We start from the raw sequence: 26943 nt of genomic DNA, 5'->3' as shown, positions 1-26943 counted from the left end.
GAGTACCCATTTCAACCTTAACATTGTCTATTTCACGTTTACTTTCACAATGTACGATGTCGCTATCTATCTATCTATCTATCTATCTATCTATCTTGCTGGCTGGCTGGCTGGCTAGCTAGCTAGCTAGCTACCTTCCTACCTGTAGCTACCTACCTATCTAACTAACAAGCTAACACTAGCTAGCTAGCTAGCTAGTAGCTATTAGTTCTGTTGCTGAAAACACCCGCAGTTCGAACTCGTGCATATATTTTTTTTAAATATATTATTACATGTAAAAACAACAGGTGTCGAACAAAGAGCTGTACAAGGAGGGAAAGAATAGTTTCCATAAACGATGAAGAACAAAACCCCTTCCAAAATTAAAATATACAAGGACAGCGTGCATACTGAAATTCAAGGAACAACATTGTGTTTTGATATAACATTTATAAACATTTATAAGTGAAAGGCACCTTGTTTTGACTCGCGTTCTGTCACAATTTCTTCTCTTTAACGTTTGTCGCTAACCAGAGGTGGATATTCCTCAGTAGTGTCAGCAAAACGTAACAGGAAACAGCAAAACGGCATGAAACCGCACAGACGTACCTACTGTGAGTGGTGCAAGCGCATTAAAATGACTGACACCTCGTCAGTCACACCTTCTGTCTCTGATTGGTTGTTTTTTCTCCGGCATGGTGGTTCCTTGAATAGCAAATTAGAGGGCCATCAGTTTATAGGAAATGAGAAAAACATTGTGTTGTGTTGTTTGTTTACAAAAATTGCACGTTTAAGTGGACCAGCTAATCAGATAACTTATTAGACTTTCATAATGTTGAAGCATTACTTAAAACATTACTCGGAGAGTTGCTAAATAAATTATCGTCAACAGTTTGATGTTAGACTGTATTATATTTCCATTGCTTCTATTGTGTTCGCCCTAAGATATTCCACTGTATAGTAATGAAGTATAGTGCTTTAATTTTGATATGTCATACTGAATCCCAATGAGAAAACATTGACTTAAAGGTTATCTAATCTAATGTATAGCAACCCATCACAGCTGAATGGAATCATAGAGCTGATCCATAAAAAGACCGCTAATATAATCAACCCCCTTTCAAAAGTCTCTTCTCTCTCTGCTATTCCATATGATGATATCACACACAGACCGACTCCCATTATGAATAATGAATGTGACTCTCCATAGAAATTGGGGATTAAAACAAAAAAGCCTGTGATATGAGATGGAGTTCTCAGCCATTTGATTGCGTTTTAATAATGTCACGTTATGACCTTGCGTTTGACATGATAATTAGGTGTTACATATGTACATTAGAAGCATCAGAAGCTCCTGAAGACACTGTAAACGTAGCTCTAGTGCAGCACTTGTTAGTTGTGGTCGAGGGCAAAAGTGTTGACAGAAAAAAAAAGAAAAAGATCAGGAGGAGCTGCCGTTTTTACAGCAGATTGAAAGTAATTTTCTCCTTAAAGAACTCCCACTCATCTCTCGAGTGTTGGGCCATGTGGTGCCGGAAAGCAGCCATCTGCTAGTCGGAGATGACAGATAAATATGTGTGCGCGCGTGCATACAGGTAAGAGAGGAAGTGGGACCAGGATGGCAAGAAACTAATTGCAGGAAGCTCCTAATAGAAACATTGGATACTAGTTTCTCTAAATGGGATTATCTCTTATCATTTGGATGCCGTTTAATGCGCAAACTTTGGGCATTTGTAAATCCGAAACTATAGGATCAACAAGAAATGTATTTTTAACTTGTCAACTCATAGGTTCAATGTCAGTTTTTATGTGCGCCAAAAGCTGACGCTGACAAGACTTGTTGGAAATGTCATTCCACGATGGCGTCAGGTCTTGGTTATCAATGTTGTCTTGTAATGACATTGAAGGAAAAGGTTAGGGGCGGGTCCTTTTTTTAATAGAGGTGCTACAAAAGGTCTCATCAGGCCCGGAGTCACTTTGCCATTATCAGGTCAATTGCCAAATCTGTATGATTAAAAACGTATTATCACACTATAAAAAAAAATACGAAGAAAAATGAAATATTACTTCACTTTAATTGAGAAGTACATCTTTTATCATTATTTGTCCCATTTTATGTCTGGAGAATCCAAAATTGAATGCAAGGAAATGAACTTGAAAGGCAAATCACAATCGCCACGCGCGTCCTTGATCTCCTCTTAAAGATTCTTCATAATCTCCTCTTCCTTCGTCACGATATCTTACAGCTTGTTTTGCCGGCGCAAATTAAATGCTTGATTGTAGTGCTAATGTCGGACTTCTAAAAACAGCAGCACACCCATTTGAAGACGTATGAGGTAATTTACAGAGATTAGTGTGACATTTCCATCACTGCTGCGAAATGTTGATTAAAACAAAGCCTAAGAGTTCTTGTTAAGTGTTGTGAAACACACCTGGAATAATTTTAGCAACAATATTAGCACATTTTACCACGTAATAATGTTGACAATACCATTTAGTTTAGAGGTCTCTTAAATTGGCAGAACTTTTCCACACGGAGGAATTACGTGATAATTGTTGCCCTTGACTGCATTTAGTGCAATGACTTCGGGGAAGCAGCTTGTATACATAAAACATATGTAATAACAATGTAATAATACTGTAATAAATAAATTGTTGTTTGTAGTCCTGATACTAATTGCAAACATTAAACAAACAGCAGTATTGAAGTGTTTATGAGCTGCTGTAAGCTTCAGTGGCTTTTAATGTGCTCCGCAGCAGAAGCAGATGAAGCTCGTCTGTTCCAAATACCAGCGCTCCTCACTTGACAGCAGCATATCTCTTTGCCTGTAAGCTCATTATTGATTTATTCCATCACCCCAACTCCCTTTTCCTCGCTCCACAATATTCTCATCTGATCAAACTCTGACATGACAAGTCCCTGACACACAGGATGTTTGGGAAGCTTCTGTTTTTATCGATATTCTTTTTTTTTTTTCCCCGTACGAGAAACGGCACAGCTGGCATTATGTTTCGACATTGTGATTTGCTGACTATTTTTCACCAAAGGCTGAATGGATTCTCAGAATACAGAAAAAGGGACTTCCTTGTGACATGCATTACAATGAATCACCCCTGACAGGAAAACAGGAAAAGCAAAGTAGCAAACGTGCAATCCTGTATTCTTTCCGCTCTGTATAGTGAAGATAACAAAATATTATTCCAGGTCTGAGAAACTGGGTGACCAGAATTGTTCCATATATATAACTGATTAGGATTCAATGTGTGAATCGCTCCAACAAGCAGAACTGATGAAGGCATCTGTATCAATAAAGCCTTAAGTGTCCCGTTCGCCCAAGAGGAATGATTTAATGTTAGTATACAGATAACCAATCGCACGGAATAAGCAAAATCAATAAATAAAGACACACTTCTAAAACTGTATATGATTTCTAATTTGTTGACGGTGACATGGTGATTTCAAACCTGCACTTTTTTAATTGTATTTTTTTTTTAAACTTGCCACTTATTGTTGTTGTTTTCATAATTATTATTATAAATGAAATGTAATGGTAATAATAATAATAATAATAAAATCTCATCGCATAACTGGTTTAGCACTGATGCTAATGCTAACATATAATGTGCAGAAGGTTATCTTAACTCATTTGCTCCCAATAACGTCTAAATACGATTTTTTTTAAATGTTCTAAGTGTCCCAAAGACGTATCTATACGTTTTTTTTGTTTTTGTTTTTATGCTAGAGCAAACAGAAGGCTTTGATGCAGCCTCTCAACTGCAAAGGACGGTTGCAGAAATGGTAGTTATTACACAAACGGCCAGCAGGTGGCAGCAGAGCAAAGGAGATCAACCAGGGCCATGTAGAAAAAAAGCTCAATTACTTACAATTTTGAATAGATTTGTGAAAACTGATGAAACTTAGCTCTCTTCTAATGCTAATTGCTGCAAAACGGAAACAGATAGAAACATACTTTTTTTTTTTTCCTGATGAAAGAAGAGACTTTAATCTTTCTTTTGATAGGTTCCATGCTAGCAATAGAACACAATATTCTGCGGGCCTTGCAAAATCAGTCGAAATCCAGTGAAAGCAAGCAAAATATAACCAGATATTGTGTAACACTATTAAGCATTGAACAAATTTAGCAATTCCTCATGCACTTCAAACGAACTATCAACGGTTGTTGTGACAAAAACAGCCTCTGCCGTTTGCGGACTTTTAAGATCAGCGTTGTAGTGGCTGATGAACATATAATCTGCTTCCTATTCCACCTGAAAGACGGTATTTTCCTGACTTAAATTGGACTGGCTTCTTGCTAGACCAGCTCTCTCTGGTGGAGATGTGCAATCTTTAGGTTGGGGGCGTTCTTAAGTGATGTAATTGGAATTATGACTCGTAATGTTACTGGGTAAAACTGATACTTCATTATGATTGAATTAGTCCGTGTCCTTTGCTAAGGTAAAAGGGCCACCTAGAGTTGAGATGTTCCACGAGTTAAACAAAAGCAGTCCATGAACAACAGATTGTGGTGGTATCAGTTTGATCTTAATTGGATACAATTTCTTGAGAAATGAGGCCCAAAGGCACTAAAATGCTTTTTTTCTCCTGACTGATGTCTGCGTTAGACACTAGAGATTGTGTCAGGCTAATTTTATTTGCTGTCTGTCCTATTTCAAATTACCATCTGTAGTCACATCACTGGTGATAATAGCAAAGTTTTTTCTTCAGTACCTGGTTCTGTTGCCGGCTTTTTTTGTTAAATTTATTAAGTTGTATCATACCTTTTGAAGCTCTTCCAAAAAGACCATCAAAATAAGGCATCTGTGCTTAAAGGCTGATTGAAACGCCACCATATGCCGAGTGCCTCAAGGTGTTGTGTTGTTACTCCGCAAAAATAGATGCTCTTCAGTGCTGCTGTTAGAGCATCGACTGTGATGGAGCTGGAGACTGCTTTGAAATTGCTTTTACTTGTACGTTTCTCACCCACCTCGTTTGCTGCATGCAAAGGAAAAATCGTGAACTTTTGTGAGTTGACAGAATTACGCCCGCGGTCATTAATAATTACAACCCGTGTCAGGTGCTTTTACTTGGACTTGAAGAAAAAGATGCACCAACACACTTAAACGAAAACAGTGAAAACCTTTTTTGCAACTTGTAATTTCTCAACCAGCCCATGCATGGATACACACAAACATATGTCACACGGGCGCCCTTTATTTCTGCCTGTCGGCCTCTCGTACGAACCCACCCATGTGCTGGCTTCCGCAGCCTCCAATAAATTCTCACGCCACGGTACACTGGCACTGACACTCCAAACATGATCCAAAGGCTGTTCAGGGACATCAGCGCTGTCAATCAATGTCAAATACGAGCGCCGAGAGGGGAATCATTTATGTAGCACAAATGTACAAACTAAATCTGCATCACAAACGGACAGTTGATTTGGTCACAATAACAAGTAATAACTTCTCAAGTCGGACAAACCTTCTTAATGCAGTGCGCCCACGCGGTCTTGTAGCCTTAGCCTTTGCCTCGCTCATGTATTTTTCATGGATTCAAATGAATAAAATTCAGTGTGGGGGGAAAAAGGTACACTTCATCGCCTCTTCCTTGCATTGCTCTTTGACAGTCACCCCTCTGAGGGATGCTCATGTTGGTACATAGCTGGACATGAATCCAATTCTCACATGATAAAGAAATAGAACATTTTGATGGAAAAGTGACAGGCAGAGAGAGATTACAGTTACAGAAACGTAGTACACTGTGGGATTTTTTTTTTCTCTCCATATTCAAGTCTTGCCAAATTTACTCTCTGTCTATCACCGTATCTGCCAGCTTTATAACCAGGAACGTACTGTATCGTATGGAAATGGCAATGTGAAGTAAACCGTTTATTCGAACAAACTGCTAAGTCTTTTGAATATATCGCGAAAGTTGTTCAAACTTGTTGTGACTCAATCACGCCCACCCATTTGAAAGTGCGATATAAATAAAGATGACTTGACTTTACTTGATTTTGCAAGGTCCACATAGTATTGTGTTCTATTGCCATAAAAACATGGAACTTACCAAAGATTAAAGTCTCTTCTTTCATCAGGAAAAAAAAAAAAAAAAAGTTTGTATGTTTCCGTTTTGCAGCAATTAGCATTAGAACATAGCTAAGTTTCATCATTATTCACATTCCTGGTTAAACACTGGCCCCTGCTGATCTCTTATACTCTGCTGCCACCTACTGGCCGTCTTTTGTAATAACTACCATTGCTTTAAGCCACCTCTTCATGTCAGAATCTGCATCAAAGTCTTCTGTAGGCTCTTGCATTTAAAAAAAAACAAACAAAAAAAACATTAAAAGAAATGTGTAAATATGTTTTGGGGAGTGGAGGACAAAGTATTAAAAAATACCTTTTTACAAATGTTTTGGGTTTGAATGAGTTAGTGTCTAATGTAGTGGTAAAATTATTTAAACATACTTCAAAGTCATTTGAACGTCCTTCAAAAGTCGATCGAACAAATACTGTTTAAGAAAATTCAACTTTACCAATACGTTCGAACGACTTTACCAATACATCCAAATGACTTTGCAATACGTTTGAATGGCATAGCCCAGTCAAAACTCTCTATCACACGCCAGAATGTGCTATGCGTGCATTGTCTTTGATGGCCTGAATCACGATCGCCATCCGTGATGAGAAACAGCAGAATACTGCATATTTCGACTGGAAAAGATGATTTGAGCGTTTTGAATTACGAGCGTTGTCTGAATTAAAACTCAGATCTCAAAGCACCCCTGGACGTATTCTTACTGTAACAGCTCGGTTAAAAGTGAAACATGGCCTAGGAGATGAACTTGAAAATGCAAGGAGTAAGGGGAGAAGAAAGTAGTTTGGGAGTACAACTCTAGTGTTTTAGAATTCAAAGCAAGATCAGACACAAACGTGGCTCAGCACGCCCAAACACGGACTGTGAATTCCAAATGACGTGTTGCCTTTCTGTCAGTCTCTAACCCCTACATCACCCGCTTTCTCCTTCTAATCTCCAACCCTTTCTTCCACCTCGCTTTCTTCTCGGTGCCACAGTGCCACGACATGATTGTTTTCACACTAAAGAGCCCATTGTGGTTTTCTCAGCAGACCGGCCAATTGGTTTACATTCAGCTGGAGTGTGAGAGAGGATTCATAGAAAAGCTCCTATAGACCAAGATTATATACACACTGTGGTATAGCACTGAACGGTTTGGGAAAAAGTAATCTAATTGTGATTTTTATGTTACTTAATATTACGATTGCGACGTAGTATACCATTATTTTTTTGAAGATCCTAGCAATAAATTAATATGAAAGACAGTTTGCAGTATATATACTTTGATTTGATCGGAGTTTGAAAATGACTAAACACTTTTAAAGGCACGGTCTTCTGTTTTCACTCAGGAAAGTGCACTATGTAAATACAGGATGTATACTCATGAACTCCTTCTCAGTCTACACCTCTGGGCTTTTGTTAATGTGTGGTGGTGATTTTTTTCCTAGACCCCCACCCCCCAGCCTGTATTTTTGCCATTTTGTGGGACGTTTCTGTGGACAAACATTTGTTTACCCCTCCAGTCAATTTCAAAGCGGGGGGCATGTCGCAGACGGGGCCGGTCGAATTTGACGTCACTCCCGCGGCAACTTGACAGGACGCACAGATTTATTTTTTTATTTTATTTTTTTAGTGAGTGAGTTTAAAAAAATAAAAAAATTAAAAAATCCGTGCGTGCTGTCAAGTTGCCGCGGGAGTGATGTCATGCAGCTGACAAATTCGCCCGGCCCCGTCTGCAGCCCCCGCCACCCTCCGCTCTGAGCTTGGCTGGTGGGGGTGGCGGTTTAGGAAAAAATCACCACCACACTTCAACAGAAGCCCAGAGGTGTAGACTGAGAAGGAGTTCATGTGTATACATCCTGTATTTATATAGTGCATTTTCCTGAGTGAAAACGGAAGACCGTACCTTTTAAGTGTGGCGTAAACAATAGGAAGTCTTAAATTAGATTACAACAATAATGCAAACAAATCAGGGTTTATCAAGTCAACTTCAAGTTTTCAGGTTTTTGCGAAACAGTTTGTAAACGTGGACTTTACGTCTTCAACACTGAGCTTATCTTGACATTATATAAATTAGGAGTGTTAAAAAAAATCGTTTCGGCGATATATCGCGATACTACATCGCGCGATTCTCGAATTGATTCAAAAAAAAAAAATCGTTTTTTTTTTGTATTTTTTTTTATTTATTTTTTTAAGAGCTCAGAATTGTTCATTCGGTAGTCTTACCGATTCAACGTCTTATCATCATTGCCTTTTTTTTTTTTTTGTGTGTGTGTGTGAATCGATTTTTAAACTTCCATTTTTAATGGAAAAATATTCAACAAAACGTCTGACTTCGGGTTAGGATTCACACCTTGAGCATGGAAGAATGTTATCTGAACGGAACATTAAGCCTTAATATTTTATTTTAATGCTGTTCAAACATGAAACAGATTACAACCTCTATAAGACTGACATTTCAGATAAATAAATAATACATTTTCATATAAATCTTACACTCTACAAGCTTACTGATTAGTAGTTTCTAAATTTGAATGAAAAAAAATCGCAACAATCGAGTTATAAATTCGTATCGGGATTAATCGGTATCGAATCGAATCGTGACCTGTGAATCGTGCTACGAATCGAATCGTCAGGTACTAGGCAATTCACACCCCTAATATAAATAAATAAAATATACATAAAAAAATAATACAGCCTATTGCCGCCTCTCACAACAACAAAAGGAGGGCCCGCGTGTGCGCAGCTAGCTTGCTAGTTTAGCATGTGACATCCGACACAACAAGGATTTACTATTTACAGCACCAAAATGTGCACTAACTGAAAAGGACTCAACCTTTAGCAACAATGCGACACGAGATTCCAGTTAAGGTAAACTATTTTAAACTAAAAAGAAAGACTTAAGGTAGCTGGAAGCACAAGTTTCTAATACAAATAGAACTCGGAGTAAAAGTTATGAGGAGGATGGTGGGATACACAATTACATAATGTCCTTTTTTAGCCAACCCCAGACGCTTTCCAATATTTGCCTGAGTGATAAACGAGACAGCTGTTGATGAGTACCTCATGAAAGTTAGGTGTGATTGAGCTACTTTACACACAATCAGTCAGTGAATCTCACACAAACCCGCAACAGGGTGCCATCTCATCTCCAAATTGTCTTAAATCCTCTTTCTCAGCATTATAAAACATCTGCAGTCACCTGAGCCTTCACAAGAGAGCAAAAGAGAGAAAAGCAGAGTGCTGGGAGGGGAGAAAAGAGACTCCAATTTTCACAAATTGACTCCCTTTTGGATTCTCAACAACAAGAATGATGAGATGCATTTGGGCCTGCTCAAGTGATGAATGTCAACATTTGGAAATACATCTCGCAGAAAGAGCTGCCTTTCAAACGTCTTACTCCGAAGCACATACACATATGCATTATGCGCATACAGTATGTACACGCTGCAAATGCATTCGCTGAGGATTAAACAGGAAATTCTGGAAGTTGTTTTTCTCTTTCTTGCGGTTAAAAAAAAAAAAGAATACTCTGTGACACTCCATCAGAGATGAAGGCTGAATGTTCAGAGTGCAACTTAGTTGACTTAATCTGCCTATTATTGACTCTCACCGTGACAAAGCTCCATTGTCAAGGAGACAAAATAGGCTTCTACATGGCAGGGATCATCGGAAAAACAATCGATAAAGATAAAAGATACTATATTTCCTACTGGATGTAGATTATAGAGAATTATTAGAAACACAGAGTCACAGATTGTTATAGAATGACTGTCTTGTATTGATCCTCAAACGGTCGGGGAAGATGGCCAAGAACATGACAGCCAAGTCTTCTATCTTACCATCACTTCTCCTGCTACTCTTCTGCCCTTAGCCATTCTCTCTCTCTCTCTCTCTCTGTTAATGTTGAGAATGGAGGGGAAGCAAGTTCCAGTTCTCTTATTTTCAGTTCTCTCACTTCTCTTGCTTATATGCCCGTATATATTTTCTGTCAGGTCAGTGACCATGACGCCACTGCGGTCAAAGCCCTTCAATATAATTCTAACCAAAAAAACCTTGTGACCTTTTCTTTCGAAACATTGTGTATGTCTGCGTGGGTTGTTGGTTATACAATATGTTCGGTGGGCTTCCTTTCATGTTCATATGGTTCAACTGAATTGCTGTGCGCCATCACATGAACAGCAAAAATCGTCTGACGTGGTCATTTTAACATGACAACGAGCGCGTTTGCAACATCTTGAGACGCAGATGATGCAATTAGGCACAATTTCAAGGAAATAAGAAGTTTCTGTTGCTTTAACTTGCGCTGGGCGTTTTCCAGCAGGCTTCTTTCTGCCTGGACAGCAAATAATGCCATTTGGAGCGAAGAAGGACCTCATGACTCATTGCGTTTGCCTTTTGCTCGGAAAAAAAAGCCTGCAAGGGAGCGTTGTTTTGTGCACCAATGCTGCCACTCAAGGGAGAGCAAAATTTTGAACTCCATGATGATAAAATAGTCAATGGATCATGTGTATAATTCCACCTTTAGAACATAGAGAGAAGGGAATGGAACAACACAAAACAATAATTTACAGCATGAAGAAGACATCGTTAATTTGATATTCTTAAACCCGCGCTTTTTGTGAAAACACCTGGCTATAACAAAAAGTGAAGGCTTTAATATGGCAAAATCTTGGCTGTTGGTGATTTGAGGTTAATTTTCATTAAACTGAGTCTGATTGAGGCAATCAGCATGCAATTTGGATGATATGTTAATTAGCAGTTATCCTCTGTTGCTTCAATACAAATTTAGGTTTAAGTAGAATTTAAAAGATTAGCATTGCTACTGTTCAATCTGCCTTAAAGCTGCACTGTGTAACATTTGCTCACACATATCTTTACCATTTGGTTGTGGAATGCAAAACTGATGTTAGTTTTTCTCTATCACATCAAGTTTTTGAATTATAGGTATGGAAGCCGATTTCCCTCAGTAAAAAAAAAAAAAAAAAAGTTGAGTGTGACGTGGTCTTCATAATTGTTTCAAACTTTGCTCACCACTGGAGGGCGCAACGTGCCGCATGGAAGTCTGATAGATCCCCCCCGTTCTCGTTCAAACGTGTAAAAAAAAAATAATATAAAAACATCTACTGGCGGTTACTGATGGTGTAAAAAAAAAAAAAAATACTGGCGGATTCTAGTTCTAACGTAAAAAAAAAAAAAAATAAAAAATAATCCACTGGTGGTTACTGACGGTGTAAAAAAAAAAAAAAAAAAAATCCACTGGCTCTGATGGTGTAAAAAAACAAAAAAAAAAAAAAAATCACTGGCGGATTCTAGTTCGAACGTAAAAAAAAAAAAATAATAATAATCCACTGGCGGTTACTGACGGTGTAAAAAATAAATAAAATAAAATCACTGGCGGATTCTAGTTCTAACGTAAAAAAATAATAATAATAATCCACTGCCGGTTACTGACGGTGTAAAAATAAAAATAAAAAAATCACTGGCGGATTCTAGTTCTAACGTAAAAAAAAATAATAATCCACTGGCGGTTACTGACGGTGTTAGAAAAATAAAATTAAAAAAATCCACTGGCGGTTACCGACGGTGTAAAAAAAAAAAATCTTTTTTTTTTTTTTTTTTTTTTACTGGCAGGAATGGGTTTCCATATATAGGATCCCTGTCTAAAAAAAATGAAATAAAAATGAAATAAATGTGTTTGTATATGTACATTTAAAAAAATATATCTTTTTTTTTTTTTTTTGCAATGTGCTGAGTTTCTCACTTGACAACCAGTATATAACCTGTTCTCAGCTATGGCTCAGTAGAGCACAACTGGGCAGAGAAGGGAGGCAAAGGGAGGACAGTGATGGGTCATATGGAACGTTGTTGGTAGCGAGCGAATGAAAGACGGCGAGAAAATCCGAGATGGGGGCCGAATTGGTGTCGTGTGTCTAATCTCCCTTCAGGGGACGGCGGTTTAAGGATTTCTTCTGACAGATAAACTTGCCTTAGACACACACAATTGTTCCACTGCAGCATCTGGCTGATGGGCATAAGCAGCATCTTGCTTCCTGGCCATTTATTCCAAAATTATATTTGACCCAATATGTTTAAAAAAAAAAAAAAAGCCAAGGACGATGTACAGAATGATCGATACAGCTTCCTTGCATAAACTGATCTTCTGGGATACTTTTGTTCAACGTTGCAAGATCTACCTATTGATTTTCCGGATGACTGAAGTAGCTGCAGCCAGAATTTGAACCCAGCAACATTTTTGTTTGCGTGTGTCTTAGTGAATGCTTCTTTCCCACAATAGTGAGTCTGCTTGAGTAGTAGGAAAGAATACTTGCATGAATCAGTGAGTCACCAACTTAGAATTGATGTTGACTTTTAAACATTTAACCGATACATATCTAAAATGAATGGATTTTCTTCCCGCATGGAGCTCTGATTTGAAGGAGATGCATCACCTTTGCTGGAGTGAGTTAGTGATAGTGCACTATGGGTTGCTGCTGCAGATGGAGTGGCACACAAAACGCCCTCCACCAAGAGTATAAAAGGGGTCAAGACATTAACACCCATCTGTTCCACATGACACTCGAAGATCAAAGAGAGCGTGGCATCCATACAAATTAACTTACCCAGCCATATTCTTTCGCATTACAAAAGAAATTGAACTAAATCACTTTTAACAGTAGCTTATGTGACCATAGACGTGATTTTAACTATAAACACTATTGCAAAAAAAAAAAAAAAAGTTACAGATTGGTTGGGTGCTTACTGTATTTATACTGTAAATATATTTGTACGTATTATACAGTGTTCTAGAAAAAGGGTCACCAACCTTTCTGAAACTAAGCTACTAGTACTTTTTTGCGTACTAATGAAACGTGTTTGATAAAACATTTATCAAAAAGCAAGACACTGATCATGTTCATCATTTTGACAAATTAAATGTCAACAAGCGTTTTTTTCAGTTCAATTCAAGTTTATTTTTTATTTTCATCGTAATAATGGAAAATCCTGAGTACAGTAACAAAGAAAAACAGCTGCTCCAAACGGAGGACTGTGCACTTAATCTGTGTCAAACTACAGTATAAAAAAAAGAAGAAGACAAAATCATTGAAAAAAATGGAATGCTTAACATATAGAAAAATAACAGTACAAACTGAGACTCCCCCAACACAGTTTGCATTTTTTTTTTTTCCAGGGGGCAAACTTTTTATTCTGTGTCATCACTGCGCTCTTCTTTCAACATTCGACGCTTCCCGCTTCCCACGGGCACGTCCTGATCCTGCATCCCGTTGTCCTTTTTTCTGTAGTTAAGATAAAAGGAGAATGAATCAACAAATAATTATTGATAAGACGTGCTTAACTGTGACATTGGTTGCTCTGCCACCATACAGTGCTCGTAAATGTTGCTCTCAAGGTTCACTAAATGCCTCTAGTAGGTTACTCCAAATTTGTGAGCATTCTGACAAAATCGCCAAGTAAAACTAGCCAAAATGAAATTAAAAAAAAAAATTTCACTTACACTTTTTTCTGCTGCCCTTGCAGGGTTTCGTAGAACTGCTTAAACGCATCATAAAGGGCACGTCCTCGAATCTGCAGGAAAAATTGGACGTTTAAAATGATGTAGAAATTTCAGCTTTGCGCATGGTGACTTACTGGCAAATAATAAATGTCGTCATTGTCTGCCTCCACGCTGGAGGTGGGATTGGGCCTCTTGGCGCGAGTGCTGGTCTCTGCTGGGGTGCTCTCTGGACGCAAGGAAAAAAAATTGAACTGATTAGAGCTGCAGGGGGAAAAAAGCCTCAAGAAGCCATTTTGAACACCTACTTCGTTTCTTGGTTTGCTTGGTGCCGTTTTCGTTCTGGCTGTGGTTCTCCTCTTCGGTTTTGCGATCCCGCCCGGGACATGCACAAATGCGCACCTCAAAACATCTTCGGCCCAAAATCACTCCCCTGGGGAAGACAGAGGTTGATATTAATGAGGAGTTGTGAAGGGGGGCAGGGGGGGTTATGGTTCAGCACAATCCAAGCACAAAAACCTACTCAGGGGTCTCCAGAGTTAGAATGGTCTGGATGGCCCGGCGGTTCATACCACCCATGCAGGAGCTGTTGCACATGAAGCTCAGTAGGATGGTTGTCATCTCAGAGCCCAACTAAGAAACGGAACATTTGTGGTGGTTTTTATGCAAATATTATCATGGGATATGGCTGTTTCTTACTATTGGCAGATTTTTCAATGGTGAATTTATTTCCCATACTTGTCGTAAAGTGACTGTTCACTCCGACGAGGGTGACAGTTTAACTTGGGGACTTATTTGTGGCGTACCTGGGGGGTTTCGTAGGGAACAGTCACGCTCTGCCTCTTGGTGTTCAGGTCCTCGAAATACTGCACCCTCTGGCTGCCCTCCATTCGGATCAGGTGGTGGCTGTTCTCTGTAGCTAGATGTCAACATATATACAAAACAATTTCAACTTTTTTTTTTTTTTTTTTTTTTAACACAGTTCAGTGTTGTGTCCCCATGTGGTCTGTTAGTTTTATAAATGATTACATAATTTAAAATAGTTTTACAAAACGATTAAATAATTTAAAATATAGTTTTACAAATAATTAAATACAAAATTTTACAAATAATGAAATTAAAAATTTTTTTTATAAATAAAAGTTTTACAAATGAATATAACAGCTATACAAATGATTAAATATAAAATACATTTACAAATGATTAAATATAAATATTGTTTTACAAATGATTAAATATATTTTACAAATGAATAAATCATAAAATCGTTTTACAAATTAAATCATAAAAATGTTTTAAAAATGATTAAATATAAAATGTTTTACAAACATTAAAATATATAAAATAGTTTTACAAATGATTAAATACTGTTTTACAAATGATTAAATATGAAAGTTTTACAAATTAAATATACCATTAAAAAAAAAAAGATTAAATAATAAAAATATAGTTTTACAAACATTAATAAAATACTAAATGATTAAATAATATAAAATGTAGAACATATTTTGAGAGCAAATCTCTTAACTCAGACACTTCAACTGTCTGAAAAATGTACTGGGGGGAGCCTTGCAGCATTATGTCTCAACAAGATTAATCGTTACAACAAGTAAGAAATCCTGGATAGACGATGGGCCCGTTTTGTTAGAAATTGATATTTTGGTGTAGAATGAATCCTATTAGCCATGTAGGTTAGTTTGCATGCAGATGAATACATTTCCTACAAATAGACAATGGAATAGATTTTTTTTTTTTTTTGTATAGTATTGCATCACCCATGGCTCTTAAACGTTTGAAATGGGTCACAACATGCTCATTTTTAAAACTTGATATATAATTATTTATTAATTTTATTTATTTTTTACAATTTTCACCAAACTAATTTGACAATATGAATGGATAAAAAAAATGTGTTCATTTCGCAAGGATAAAATGTGTCTATTAAATTGCTCCGAGCAGTACGTTGTACCATGTAGACTTACCCACATCCTGGTTCTGGTGATGGGGGCATCGGCGAACCACCTCGGCCACATGCTCCGTTTTCTTGTAGACCGCCATGGCTCTGAGGATGGCCCCCGCCGGCGGCTCTTTGCCGACCAGGACTTCCACCGGGGTTGTCTTGGCCAATTGGCAGTACAGCTTATTCAGAGTCACTGAGAACTGACAGGAAACACAAATTATTATTATTTTTTTGACCTCACCAAAGTCCGTTTTAACCCTTTGCGTGCTGCGTTAAGGCAGTGAGGGAACATGTCCCGTCATGTTCAGCTCTTGCTATCAAGTCACAGGCAGGGAGATGGAAGTGGGAGGTAACTTTGGGGGACAGATCAGCCTAACTTGAAAAAAAGGAACCAACCAGATGGCACTTTGGCTTGCGTCACACGTGATGCCATTGGCTCACATTGGGTGAAAGAGAATGATGTCACTTTATAAGAATGAATGAGAATCAATAGCTCTGTGAGAGAGAAAGAAAAACGCGGTTTGGAATATAAAACGAGGTAAGATTTTTAGTTTTGTAAAGTGTGTTCGGTAATATGTTTCGCATACTTGCCTGTTGAATGTTAGCATTCAAAACTAACTACTGAGAGACGTGTGGATTACGCTCCTCGGCAGCAACCTTTTGTCTCAGGCCGCCGCCACATCGACAGTGGAAACGTCAAAGTTGAATGCCATTCAAATAAAAAGCAGTAAATATATAAAAATATATATATATTTAATACTGTAAACATTTTTAAAAATCTTTTACAAAATTTAGGAGTTTTAAATATAAATTATTTTTGTATTATTTATCGTATAATTTTCCTCAAAGATGATCGAAGCATATGGGGATGGTCAAGTTGAGAATATTCAGAGTCCAAGATAAGGATTTTTTTGTCTCTTTTTAGACTTTTTACTTTTGCTTATTTTACTTCTTTTTTTTTTTTTACTTTTACATTAAAATAAATTTAAAAAATAAATCATTTGTTTTACATATACTTTTTAACTTCTTTTTAGGAAAACTAAATGTAATGAATAGAATTTGTATTAATTCTAGTGATTATATTAGGACAATCAAAACATTTTATAATTATTAATATTTTAGTTTAGTTATTACACAAAGCCGCTAACTTTTCCCGCCCACACATTTAGTCATGGAGCAGATTAAAAACAAAAACAAAAAATCAAAACTGGGCACTCTTGTGTAAAGAAGCAAATACCATGGCTGATAAAATACATATTTATTATACGGTACTTCTAATCTTAGAGTTTTGCGCCTGGAACTTACGGTGGAAATCACGGACTTCGCGGTTCCCGACTTCTGGAAGCGTAGCTTAAAGTCATATTCACCGGGATGGTCTTTGGTGATAGGCACGGTGGGGGCCGGTGGGGGCACGCTTTCGCTGGGGAGCGCCTCCACCGACATGTTGAAGAAATTCACATCAAATTGGGGTGGCGAGCCATTGATCTTTGTGTGAGGGGTTAGAAAGGGAGGGGGGGGAAGAAAGACATGAGTTTTGCAGACAAGGGAAAAGTAGACCGAGCACTGTTACCTGGGTCAAGTCGGGCAGGTCATTATTCTCAGGGACGGATGGAGTCATGCTAGGGGTAGAAAGCAAACTGTAAGTGTTTGTTTTCACATTCTCAAATTGGAGAATTAAAAAAAAAAAAAGGAACTTACAGGGCTTGCCACATTTCACTGAAGGACTCCTGGCTATTGAGGAAGCCCTGGCTCAGAGACAAGTCGTCCAGGCTTGCCTCCATCCTTAATATCAAGAGAATGAGGAAGATGGCAGGGAAACACTAATTTAAAAGATACTGTAAAAGCTCATTTTCAGTATAATTAGACAGGGTATCGATGTTGAGGGGTGAACAGCTAGCGCCAAATTGTATTTGGTGACTGGGGAAGGGAGTGCGCACAGCCAAGATACATGCTGTAATTTAGAACAAGAACAGATTGGCAGGTTAATTGTGTGTAATTACATTAGCAACCACTAGATGGCAGCAGCGTTTGACACTAAAGACAAACATTGAAAAGCCCAGCTTCACCCTTATTTTTGTGGAAGATTACTGAATGACAGTCTGCTTCAATTATGCTTTTTAAACCAAGACAAAGTGATGAACATAGTTTGATTTTATAATTTAAAGCACTGGAGACGGTATAAATGATGTATATTGTGACCAGAGTTGGAGAATCAAGGTTCAGAGGGGAAAAAAAAAATAAAAATAAAAAAATGAGCTCAACCAGCAGGTAAACGCGCTGAGTAGAAGCACCTGTGGCTAAAGTCAAACTATTTCAGTTTATTATGTGTGAGTGGGGTTTACTTTAAACATAGAGGGATGGTGCGCTGTATGGTAAGTGTAATATGTGTTAAATGTGCATTTAAAGACCTTTAAAGTGCTCTAAATGCTATAAAAACCTGTCTATGGTGTTTTTGAATACCCTGTTGATAAATTATAACTATTGTGTATTTTGTGGAAGATGACACAGTTCATGTTTAAAAAAAAATAATAATCTAGCTTTATCACAGTTTTCTTGATATCAGGAGAAATACAGCAAATCCCAGAAGAGAATAATTCCGTTTTCTGTTTTTGTTTGGGTGTGGGGGAGGTTATTTGTTCGTCCAACCAAAACAATACAGCTAAACGATATAGAAATATATCGTATTTGTGTCTGGGGGGAAAAAAAAAAAATGCTCATCGCTTATGTTCGGCTATCAGGTCAGTTCAAGGTGATGTTTATTTGTCTTAACGATAAAATCATTACCATGCTTGCAACGAAAATGGTTAGTGAAGGCCTGGTAGCAGCCAGACATAAATATCCAAATAGTTCGATGGAAAAAAAAACCCTCATTGAATCACTGTATGCGCCGAGCTGCATTGCACCATTTATTCGATCGATTGTTTCAAGCTTTTAAATGAATTTCTATGCATTATATGACCGCATTATCGAGCAGACGAACGAAGGCGGAAAAGCATTAGCATCGCTGGCTAACTAGCACACCCATTCAGGTTATGCTACATGAGCGACACGCTTCCCGCTCCAAACAAGTCGCGGTCGTTCATGTTGAAAGATACATGACGTGTGACACACGTACCTGTTATGGTCAGGCTACCACTGACGAGCTAAATGAGTCACTTTGCCTGTGAGATGCTTCGAATGGAAAAGGAATGCTCAAATGTTTCCAACAGAGCGGACGCCGTCCAAGCAGTTGTTTTGGGGATTCCCACCACAGGCAAGGGGCGGGGCTTACTCCCTCGTGACTTTTATTACGTGACACGATTGGTTGTGAACCATCCATCTTTTCAGGGAATTGTATTTATTTTGATAAATGATTGAATATAAATATTAACATTAAAATTATAATTATCTTATAAGGAAATTTGTAAAAAGACGTTTTAGATACTGTATATAATTGGTTTTATATTTATTATGCATTTACATTTAGTTTTTCCTGATTATCAAATTAAATGTTTTTAAAACAATTTATCCTATACATTTCATTTCAATGTATTCAATCGTTTAATTCACAATTATGATTATATTTATAAAATAAAATCATGAGTTTGTTAGTAAAATTAGCTTCTAATATGTATTGTATATGTCTATGTACTTTATTTATGATTCTTTAAAAAAAAAAAATGCTTATTCATTTACAGCAGGGATCTCCAAGTTCAGTCCTCGAGAGCATGTTTTCCATGTCTCCCTTCTGCAACACAGCTGGATCAAATCATCAGCTCATCAGCAAGCTCTACAGAATCCTGATGACGATCCTCATTATATGATTCAGGTGTGTTGGAGAGAAACGTGGAAAACATGCTGTCGAGGACCAAACTTATATATTTTATTATTGTTTTTTTGTTTTATTTTTTTTTCTATGCATCCATTTTCTATACCGCTTATCCCATCTGATGTCAGGCAAAAAGTAGAATGCACCCATGATTGGTCGGTGTGGGAAACTTGAACCCGAGTGGCCTGCACAAATTTCAGGCAAATGTAGCACTTGACCTCAGGTGTCAAACTCAAGGTCCGGGGGCCAGATCTGGCCCGGCTCATCATTCTATGAGGCCCGCAAAAGCTAATCAACCATGTCAACTTCCATGATGCTTTCTAAAATCTGTACCCAAATTTAAAATTGTCATATGTGATAAATAAAAACACTGAGGTATCGCAAGCGTAGATAGAGAAATGTTAATTTATTATAAACCCAGTAGGGCTCTGAGGTCTGCAGACTCAAGTCAAATAGTGGAGCCCAGAGTTAAAAGCAAAAATGGTGAAGCAGCATTTAGCTGTTAGGCTGCACACAAGTGGAATATGTTGCCAACAGGTGTTGAATTAGCCCCAACTGTAAATTATTTAAAATCTAGATTAAGAACAATGCCCCCCTTCCCATTTTAAACATAAAAAAATTGTACCTGAGATTTAATGTCTGCGTTCTTAAGACATAAATATACATCTCTGCGAATGAATTTGAGCTTTCAAGCGTTTGCGTATAATCATTTATTTGTATAAGTTCTTACTAAATTCTTGTTTGAACATTTTGCACTCCAACCTGCTTGCGCGCCCGCACAATCGCCAACAAACGCGGCGGCGCCACAATCAATCACTTGCAGCGCTTGATTTAGCATTAATAGTATTTGTAATGACATTGGCATCTACTTGCATCGCAATCACATTTCATGCCTCCTCTCTGCAGGCTTCCTTGTTAACTGGGAGCGAGCCAAGCAGCAACGAGCGCTATCTGCTCAGCCTTGTGATACGCACTTATCTTCCCACACTTTCGTTTTATGAACAAGAAAATTGCCTTTAAAAATGCCTGGTGCCTTATTACTTTTGAGCCAATTAATTTCATGACAAGTAATTCCTTTTACGACACGGCGAGGAGAAAAAATAATCTGGAAGAATAACTGACAAGGAAGGACAAGCACACCCCGGAAGAATGTCAAGACTTGAATGCAAGAAAATTATTTCAGAGTGCATAAATAAAAGCTTTTTTTCTCCCTCATAGTTTGAACGGAAATTGAAGTTTAGAGGATAGTTTGATGACAGCCTGCCCTGAAAGTGTCCAACATAATCAAGAAATAGGCCACTTGCATCTATGTTCTTTGAATTAATAGGGACAGAGTGACCTACATTCTCCCCTGTATCTCTTATTAGAGGTGCCGGTTACATACTCAAACACTATTAATGTAAGGATTCTTCTTCTTGTTAGCTGTCAAATTTATAAGCAAGTCTGCTTTTTATATGATGTGTCCTTTCACTTCTGCATTCAAACTTATGCGGAAGTATTTCGAAACAGAAGTGACACATTTAGACAGCTGCTGAGATGTGCCATGCTGTTAAGCAGCGGGGGCTCCGATAGGCCGACCCATCCCACTCTTAAGTGTTACTTTTGTCTTGTCTTCATCCTTAAAAATGCATTAAATCAATCTATTTGAATAGCAGATTGCGTAATATGAAGAGCAAGACACTCTTATTAAACAGTGGCGCTTATTAAAGTCAACAGGCAGTTGACTTGAATGCAGCTCTCGAAGCAAGGGATGCCTTTATGAATATGAGATCATGTAAATAGATGCAAAGCAAAATTTGGCCCTCTGACCAGCGTCATGCTGGCACGGCCGCCAAGCGCACAGCGATGGCGTATGGTGCTCAGCTCGGCGTCTGGGCGCTCGCCACCGGAGATGTGAAAGGCGTTGAACTCTGCTGCTGCTTTACACCCGTTTTGGCCTGCTGCAGTGCAGTGGCAACAAATAATGCATTGATAGTCTTAGCATGGCGTTTGTTTGTCAGAAAATGTAATGTAATTGTACATGCAATTTTAAGTGATATTTTAATATAACCCATACAGGAGTAATGATCTTGCTATAGCAGATTCATCTTTTCACATTTCTCACAGACGATACATTAGTATGAAGTAGTCGACCAGAGAATTGAAAAACTGCAAATTGTGTACTTATTGATTTTGATTACCGATACTAATACCAAGCACCGTTACTAAAATATACAATTCCTCCCCCCAAAATTATATGCATACAAGATAGACCTATAAATCCTAATATAGCATTTTCCTTAAAATTGCTTGTAATTAATGGCAAATTTACTAATCCTCTAACTTCTAGCTCCTGACTGTAAAACGGCCAGTCACAAGTACGATACCGTAAAATAAAATAAGGCTGGTATTGGCATCGATCCCAGACTTTAATTCAAGATATCAATACTCGCGATAGTGGCAAAGAAGCTAGAAATTACAAATTAGGAGAATAGAAAGTCGTCATTAAGCTAATGAAATTTTAAGGGAAAATGCTATGTTGTGATGTGTCTTTCTTTATAATTATCTGCTGCGATTGGCTGGCAACCAGTCCAGGGTGTACCCCGCCTACTGCCCGGAATCGGCTGGGATAGGCTCCAGTGCCCCCGCGACCCTTGTGAGGAATAAGCGGTCAAGGAAATGGATGGATGGATGGATGTTATTACTGTTATTGTTTTGGGGGTAAAAGAGAGAGAGAGGATGAGAGCGAGCAAGTGAGTGTTTGTAAGGGTATGGCCAGACACTTTATTAAAATGGTGCATTTCATACACAAGGTAACTTAATGTACTTTACCGAACTGAAAGTGACTTATAAAAAAAAAAACTAAAAAAAAAAAAAAAACTAAAGACATTTTAAAACAAAGTGCAGACATAAAAGATGGCTCACTAAAATGACTAAAAGAACACACAATGTAATAAAAAATTTGCTTAAAATGATATTTAAAAAATAAATAAATAATAATACCTCCAAGACCGTGCAGCATAACTGCTTAAATGCTGCGTCACCATGTTTGCTTTGAACACTTGGCTCCACTAACTGACCTGACTGCAGACCTCAAAGTCCTACTGGATTTATACTCCATATAAATAAGTTTTATATATAAATATGTGGAAGCTACGACAGCGTATTAGGGCCACGTAGAAATATTTATTTAGTTTTTTACAGGGCGGGGCCATATGACGAGAAAAAAAAAAAAGTGGCACATTTGCCACTTTATAAACTGGCACTTTTTTCTCATCATATTAAAAAAAAGGTTTTTCTCGTTATATTGCCCCGCCCTCGAAAAAAAAAAAATATTTCTACGTGGCCCTAATACGCCGTTGTTCAAGATCATCAAAGTTGGATTTTTTTTTTTCTCACACGTAATTTTTGACATTATTAAGGACTCAAATATGCATGTTTTTTTGTGCATTTTCCATGACTTTATTTCACGTGCTTCACTGACACTCTAGCAGTGGTAATGCATTTCAGCTCTATATGGAATACAATACAATATGCTCCATAGGTGAATTTATTTCTGCGTAAACAATCTGAATGTGAGCAGCGGCAGTGGATGTCTCCATTGCTTCGTGCAAATGGGGAGCCACAAATTGATATTATCACGGTAAACCTTCAAGTAAATGAATTTCAAATCAAAATAAAATGAATCTCATCTTCAGCGGACTATAAAAGACAGATTGAAATGAGGGGGAAAAAATGGTTCAAAGGATTGTAGTGGAGTGTGTAATGCTTCACTTTCTCTGTAGATTTTTACCTCTTGTCACCTCAGAGGACTCCTCCTTCCAATCATAATCTTTCCTAAAGAAACATTACTTTGCCGTTCTTCTTCTCGGTTCTCATTTTTTGCCTTGTACCATCATCTGTGACACGGCAGATGAGATGAAAGATAGTTTCATCGAGACAAGTTACCAGCAAGACTCTGGCACTATTTTACTCCCATTTTACAGCACTATTCAGCATAAATGTAACGTAAACTTATGAAGGCTGATTTTAAGGCGGTCTAGGATGAAACCAACTTGAGGGGAATAAACATGGCTGCAAAGGACAAAAAAAAATTGCTAGATGAAGTAAATTGCACTTGAAATCTTTGGCAGTTACCACAAGCGAAGTTTCTTCAAGGACTTCACTTGCAGCCAAGACACGTACAGTAAAGTAAGTTAATGCGGATTAAGATCGGCGCACGCTCGCTACTGGAACGTTCCAAAAGGCTGAGAGTGATAACGTAGCGCTGGAGAGGACTCTGCGCTAACGCTGATAAATGTTTTCACCAGGCGGTCCGCCATTAGTGTCAGAGCAAGTTACAGCCACAAGAGCAGACAAACAGGAAATGGAGAGAGAATGGCTGTAAATAATTGATAAGGCTGACCCTGTGTGATTCATATTATTCGGTGGCGGAGGATCAAAGTGCGAGCCTGCCACTTTGACATTGAGCCCGGGTGCACGAGTCAAAGCCATTACCTTCGCCGGCAATGCTTCTTCTGTTTGTATTAAAAATGCAGTAATTCTTGCCCCTCAATCTGAGCTAACACTTGCTGGCACTCCGGGGCGCTGACGTTATTGCCGCTAGAAGGTTACCTAACAGTAGCACTAAGTAAAGCCAAGCGGAAGCCATTTTGTTCCCGTCCACTTGATGAAGTTGGAGGCGCTCTCAGGTGTGAAATATAGCTTGTGCCGGATCCCTCGTTTCTTTTTAGGGGCGATCGATATTTTAGAGGCAGCAGAACCTGGGTGCCCGCTGTCCTCGCATCAAATCTCGCAGCTCTGCAGACAATTAGGAGAGTGTGTGAATGAATGCATGGAAACACTCCATTGCTAATGAGAGATGTGCTTACTTTAATACTGCATATGACAGCCTGATGTAAAGCCATGTTTGCTCCCATTAATAACTTTTGCTGGAGCACGTTTGCTTAGTCAGAATGCACCTTAAATCATTATGACACACTGACATTGTTTAAGCTGCCTTTGATACATATGTGGTAAGTCTAGCAAAAAAAAAATAAAAAAAAAAAATAATATATATATATATATATATATATATATATATATTATTTTATTTTTATTTTATATTCACTTTTTTAACCCCATTATTGCAATAAAAAGTTAAAATTTTGTCTATAATTAACTCACTTACTCCCAAAAACGTATAAATACGTTCTATTTTAAATATTACCATGCTCCCAAAGATGTAATTATACGTTTTGGCTTTGATGCAACCTCTGAACTGAATAAAATGCTTGAAGCAATGGTGGTTATTACAAAAACGGACAGCAGATGGCAGCAGTGTATAAGAGATCAAAAAGCTCTTTTCCCCACTATTTTAAACAGATTTGTGAATAATGATGAAACTTAGCCATGTTCTAATGGTAATTGATGCAAAATGGAAACAGCTAGAAATACACTTTTTTTTTTTTCTCCTTGATAAAATAAGAGACTTTAATCTTTCTTTTGGTAGGTTCCATGTTTTTATAGCCATAGGACACAATATGCTATGGGCCTTGCAAAATCAGTCAAAATCCAGTAAAACAGCGAAAATGTCCTGGGAGTGAATGAGTTAATTTGATACTTTGATTATTTTTCACCTACAAATAGTACCTTTTAAAAACACATTTTGCAACTTGCTGTCGACTGAAAATGACATCACAAGGGCTCAGGTAACCAATCACAGCTCACCTGTTTTCTAGGTTTGGTCATGTGACATTCACAAGCTGTGAAGGCACCTCACCTTTTGAGGTGTAAACAGTCAAGAAAATGGATGGATGGATGGATAGATAGTATGTATTTATATTAGGGCTGTAAATCTCTCCACAAAAGTCACTTTGATATGGTTTTCAATATGTAGGGTGCAAAATGATTCAACAACAGTTCAATTTGAAAGTGGAGTGCTTTGTTTCAGAGTGGGATTAAGATTTGATATGATTTAGTTCAGTTCGACAGTGACTTTTGTCATTTTACATATCTCTACAATAAAAAATAATTCGATAACGTATTTCAGTATATTTCAAAGTGGTACGACTCGATTTGGTTCGATTCAATACGCTGGCACCTTTCAGACCAAAACAAAAAATTTTTTCGATTAAAATCAAATTTCGTTTCACCCCTAACATATATAATACCAGTGTATATAGGTAGATGGTAGAGTGCAATTTATGATTGGTAGATGCTAATATTTCCATAACTACCTTGACATTATGACCTTTTTAATGTAAATATTGAATGTTACAGCACAGCAAGTTGTACTAAAGGGTTTTAAAACAATAACAATGATCTGTTCCTGCCAATGTAATGGTTAATTGGTTTTGCATGATTTGCTACCATTCTTTTCAAAAACACCCGATGAAGTCCATTAAGTGGATGCTACAATGAATTGAACATTTGCAACTGAAAATATTTTTATAGCTCAATGCCTCCCCAATGTTTTTATACTAACTTTTTTTTTTTTTGGCTGTGTTTTAAATCTCCTTGAACAAAAACAAACTCTCAGTGTAAATGAGCTTTTCACTTTTGTCACTTTAGTTTTGATAAACTGAAAGGATGTAGTTAATAAATTTGGCAAGCCCACACAGCACACGACCCTTTTGTGCAAATATCTGCCATGCGTGCACATGACCAAATCACTGTACAGTCTCTGAGTTCCCTCTGTCAATTAGTGAAGATGAATAGCTTTCGCACTGTGAAGGCCGGGTCCATCAATCGTCCTGTGCCGCACTTTGTCGGAGCTCGTCCAGTCTATTGATTGCACTTCCACTGCCTGCGTTATCCGGTTATGACGGCCCCTGACCACACAAGCTTACTTGGGAGCTTCTGTCAGATGAAATGTTGGACGTGTAACCCAAACTCCCACCCCGGGGGACGTTTGAATGTTCACATTCTTGATATCCGCTTCTTCCTTCCTGCCAACAGAGACCTCATATAGATCCACTGGAGTCATCCCGCTACAACTCGTACCAGATCAAGCTTTGATTGCAATGCAATACCTTTTTTTTGTGTGGGTGGGAGGAAAAACTCCTGCTTTAATAACAAGCTTTTGACCTTAAAAGTCTATCAATGCATCTTCTCCTTGAGGATATCCGGCTTGTAGTGATCATTCTTCCGTCAGCTTTTCACCTCCACAAAAACAGCTATCAGTTGTGTATCAGCGTGTGCGGCTTTGCAAAAGGACCATTGAGCCAAGCCGGGGATGGAGTCCATTGTGCGCAGCTCATCCCTGTGCAGTGGCTGTCTGCTAAAAGCTGAGATAGCTGTCTGAAGGATCGGCCAGCGCCGCTTTAACTGATCCGCTCGTTCTCACTCCGCCCGCGGCACTCCATGTGTCGGAGGCATTGATCGCCATTGAATTGGATTGCGCCGGGCCTGATTACGGATGACAGTGTGTGTCGGGTCACGTGGGACCACAGAGGCTTCTTGTGCCAACAGGTCAGAGCCAGCTCAAAGCAGTCGGATGGAGGATTTACTCACTGGAATTACATGTGTCAGTGTTTGTTACACGGAATATAACGGGCTCATACAAACACGAGTCGAAATATTAGACACACTTCACATACTGTACAATATAAACAATCAGTCGTTATTATCATTATTCATCAAAGCAA

The 26943-nt window shown here is 38.1% G+C and overlaps 2 protein-coding genes across 32 annotated transcripts in view; one reads left to right on the top strand and one right to left on the bottom strand.

The window, feature by feature from the left end:
* Positions 1-26943, top strand: part of nrxn3b (neurexin 3b) — a 326421-nt gene that overhangs the window by 175530 nt on the left and 123948 nt on the right. The window lies entirely within an intron of this gene.
* On the bottom strand, positions 13005-18804 carry LOC144009941 (cellular tumor antigen p53-like). Its single transcript, XM_077509924.1, has 11 exons — positions 18644-18804; positions 17227-17310; positions 17099-17147; positions 16834-17013; positions 15551-15728; positions 14375-14487; positions 14092-14201; positions 13877-14001; positions 13706-13797; positions 13572-13642; positions 13005-13353 (listed from the first exon to the last, which is right to left on the bottom strand). The coding sequence occupies exons 2-11, from the start codon at positions 17307-17309 to the stop codon at positions 13260-13262; spliced, it is 1095 nt and encodes a 364-aa protein (XP_077366050.1). The 5' UTR covers position 17310; positions 18644-18804; the 3' UTR covers positions 13005-13259.

This window comes from Festucalex cinctus, chromosome 21 (genome assembly GCF_051991245.1).
Source record: "Festucalex cinctus isolate MCC-2025b chromosome 21, RoL_Fcin_1.0, whole genome shotgun sequence".
NCBI lineage: Eukaryota > Metazoa > Chordata > Actinopteri > Syngnathiformes > Syngnathidae > Festucalex > Festucalex cinctus.
This window is presented reverse-complemented; position numbering and strand designations above follow the sequence as displayed.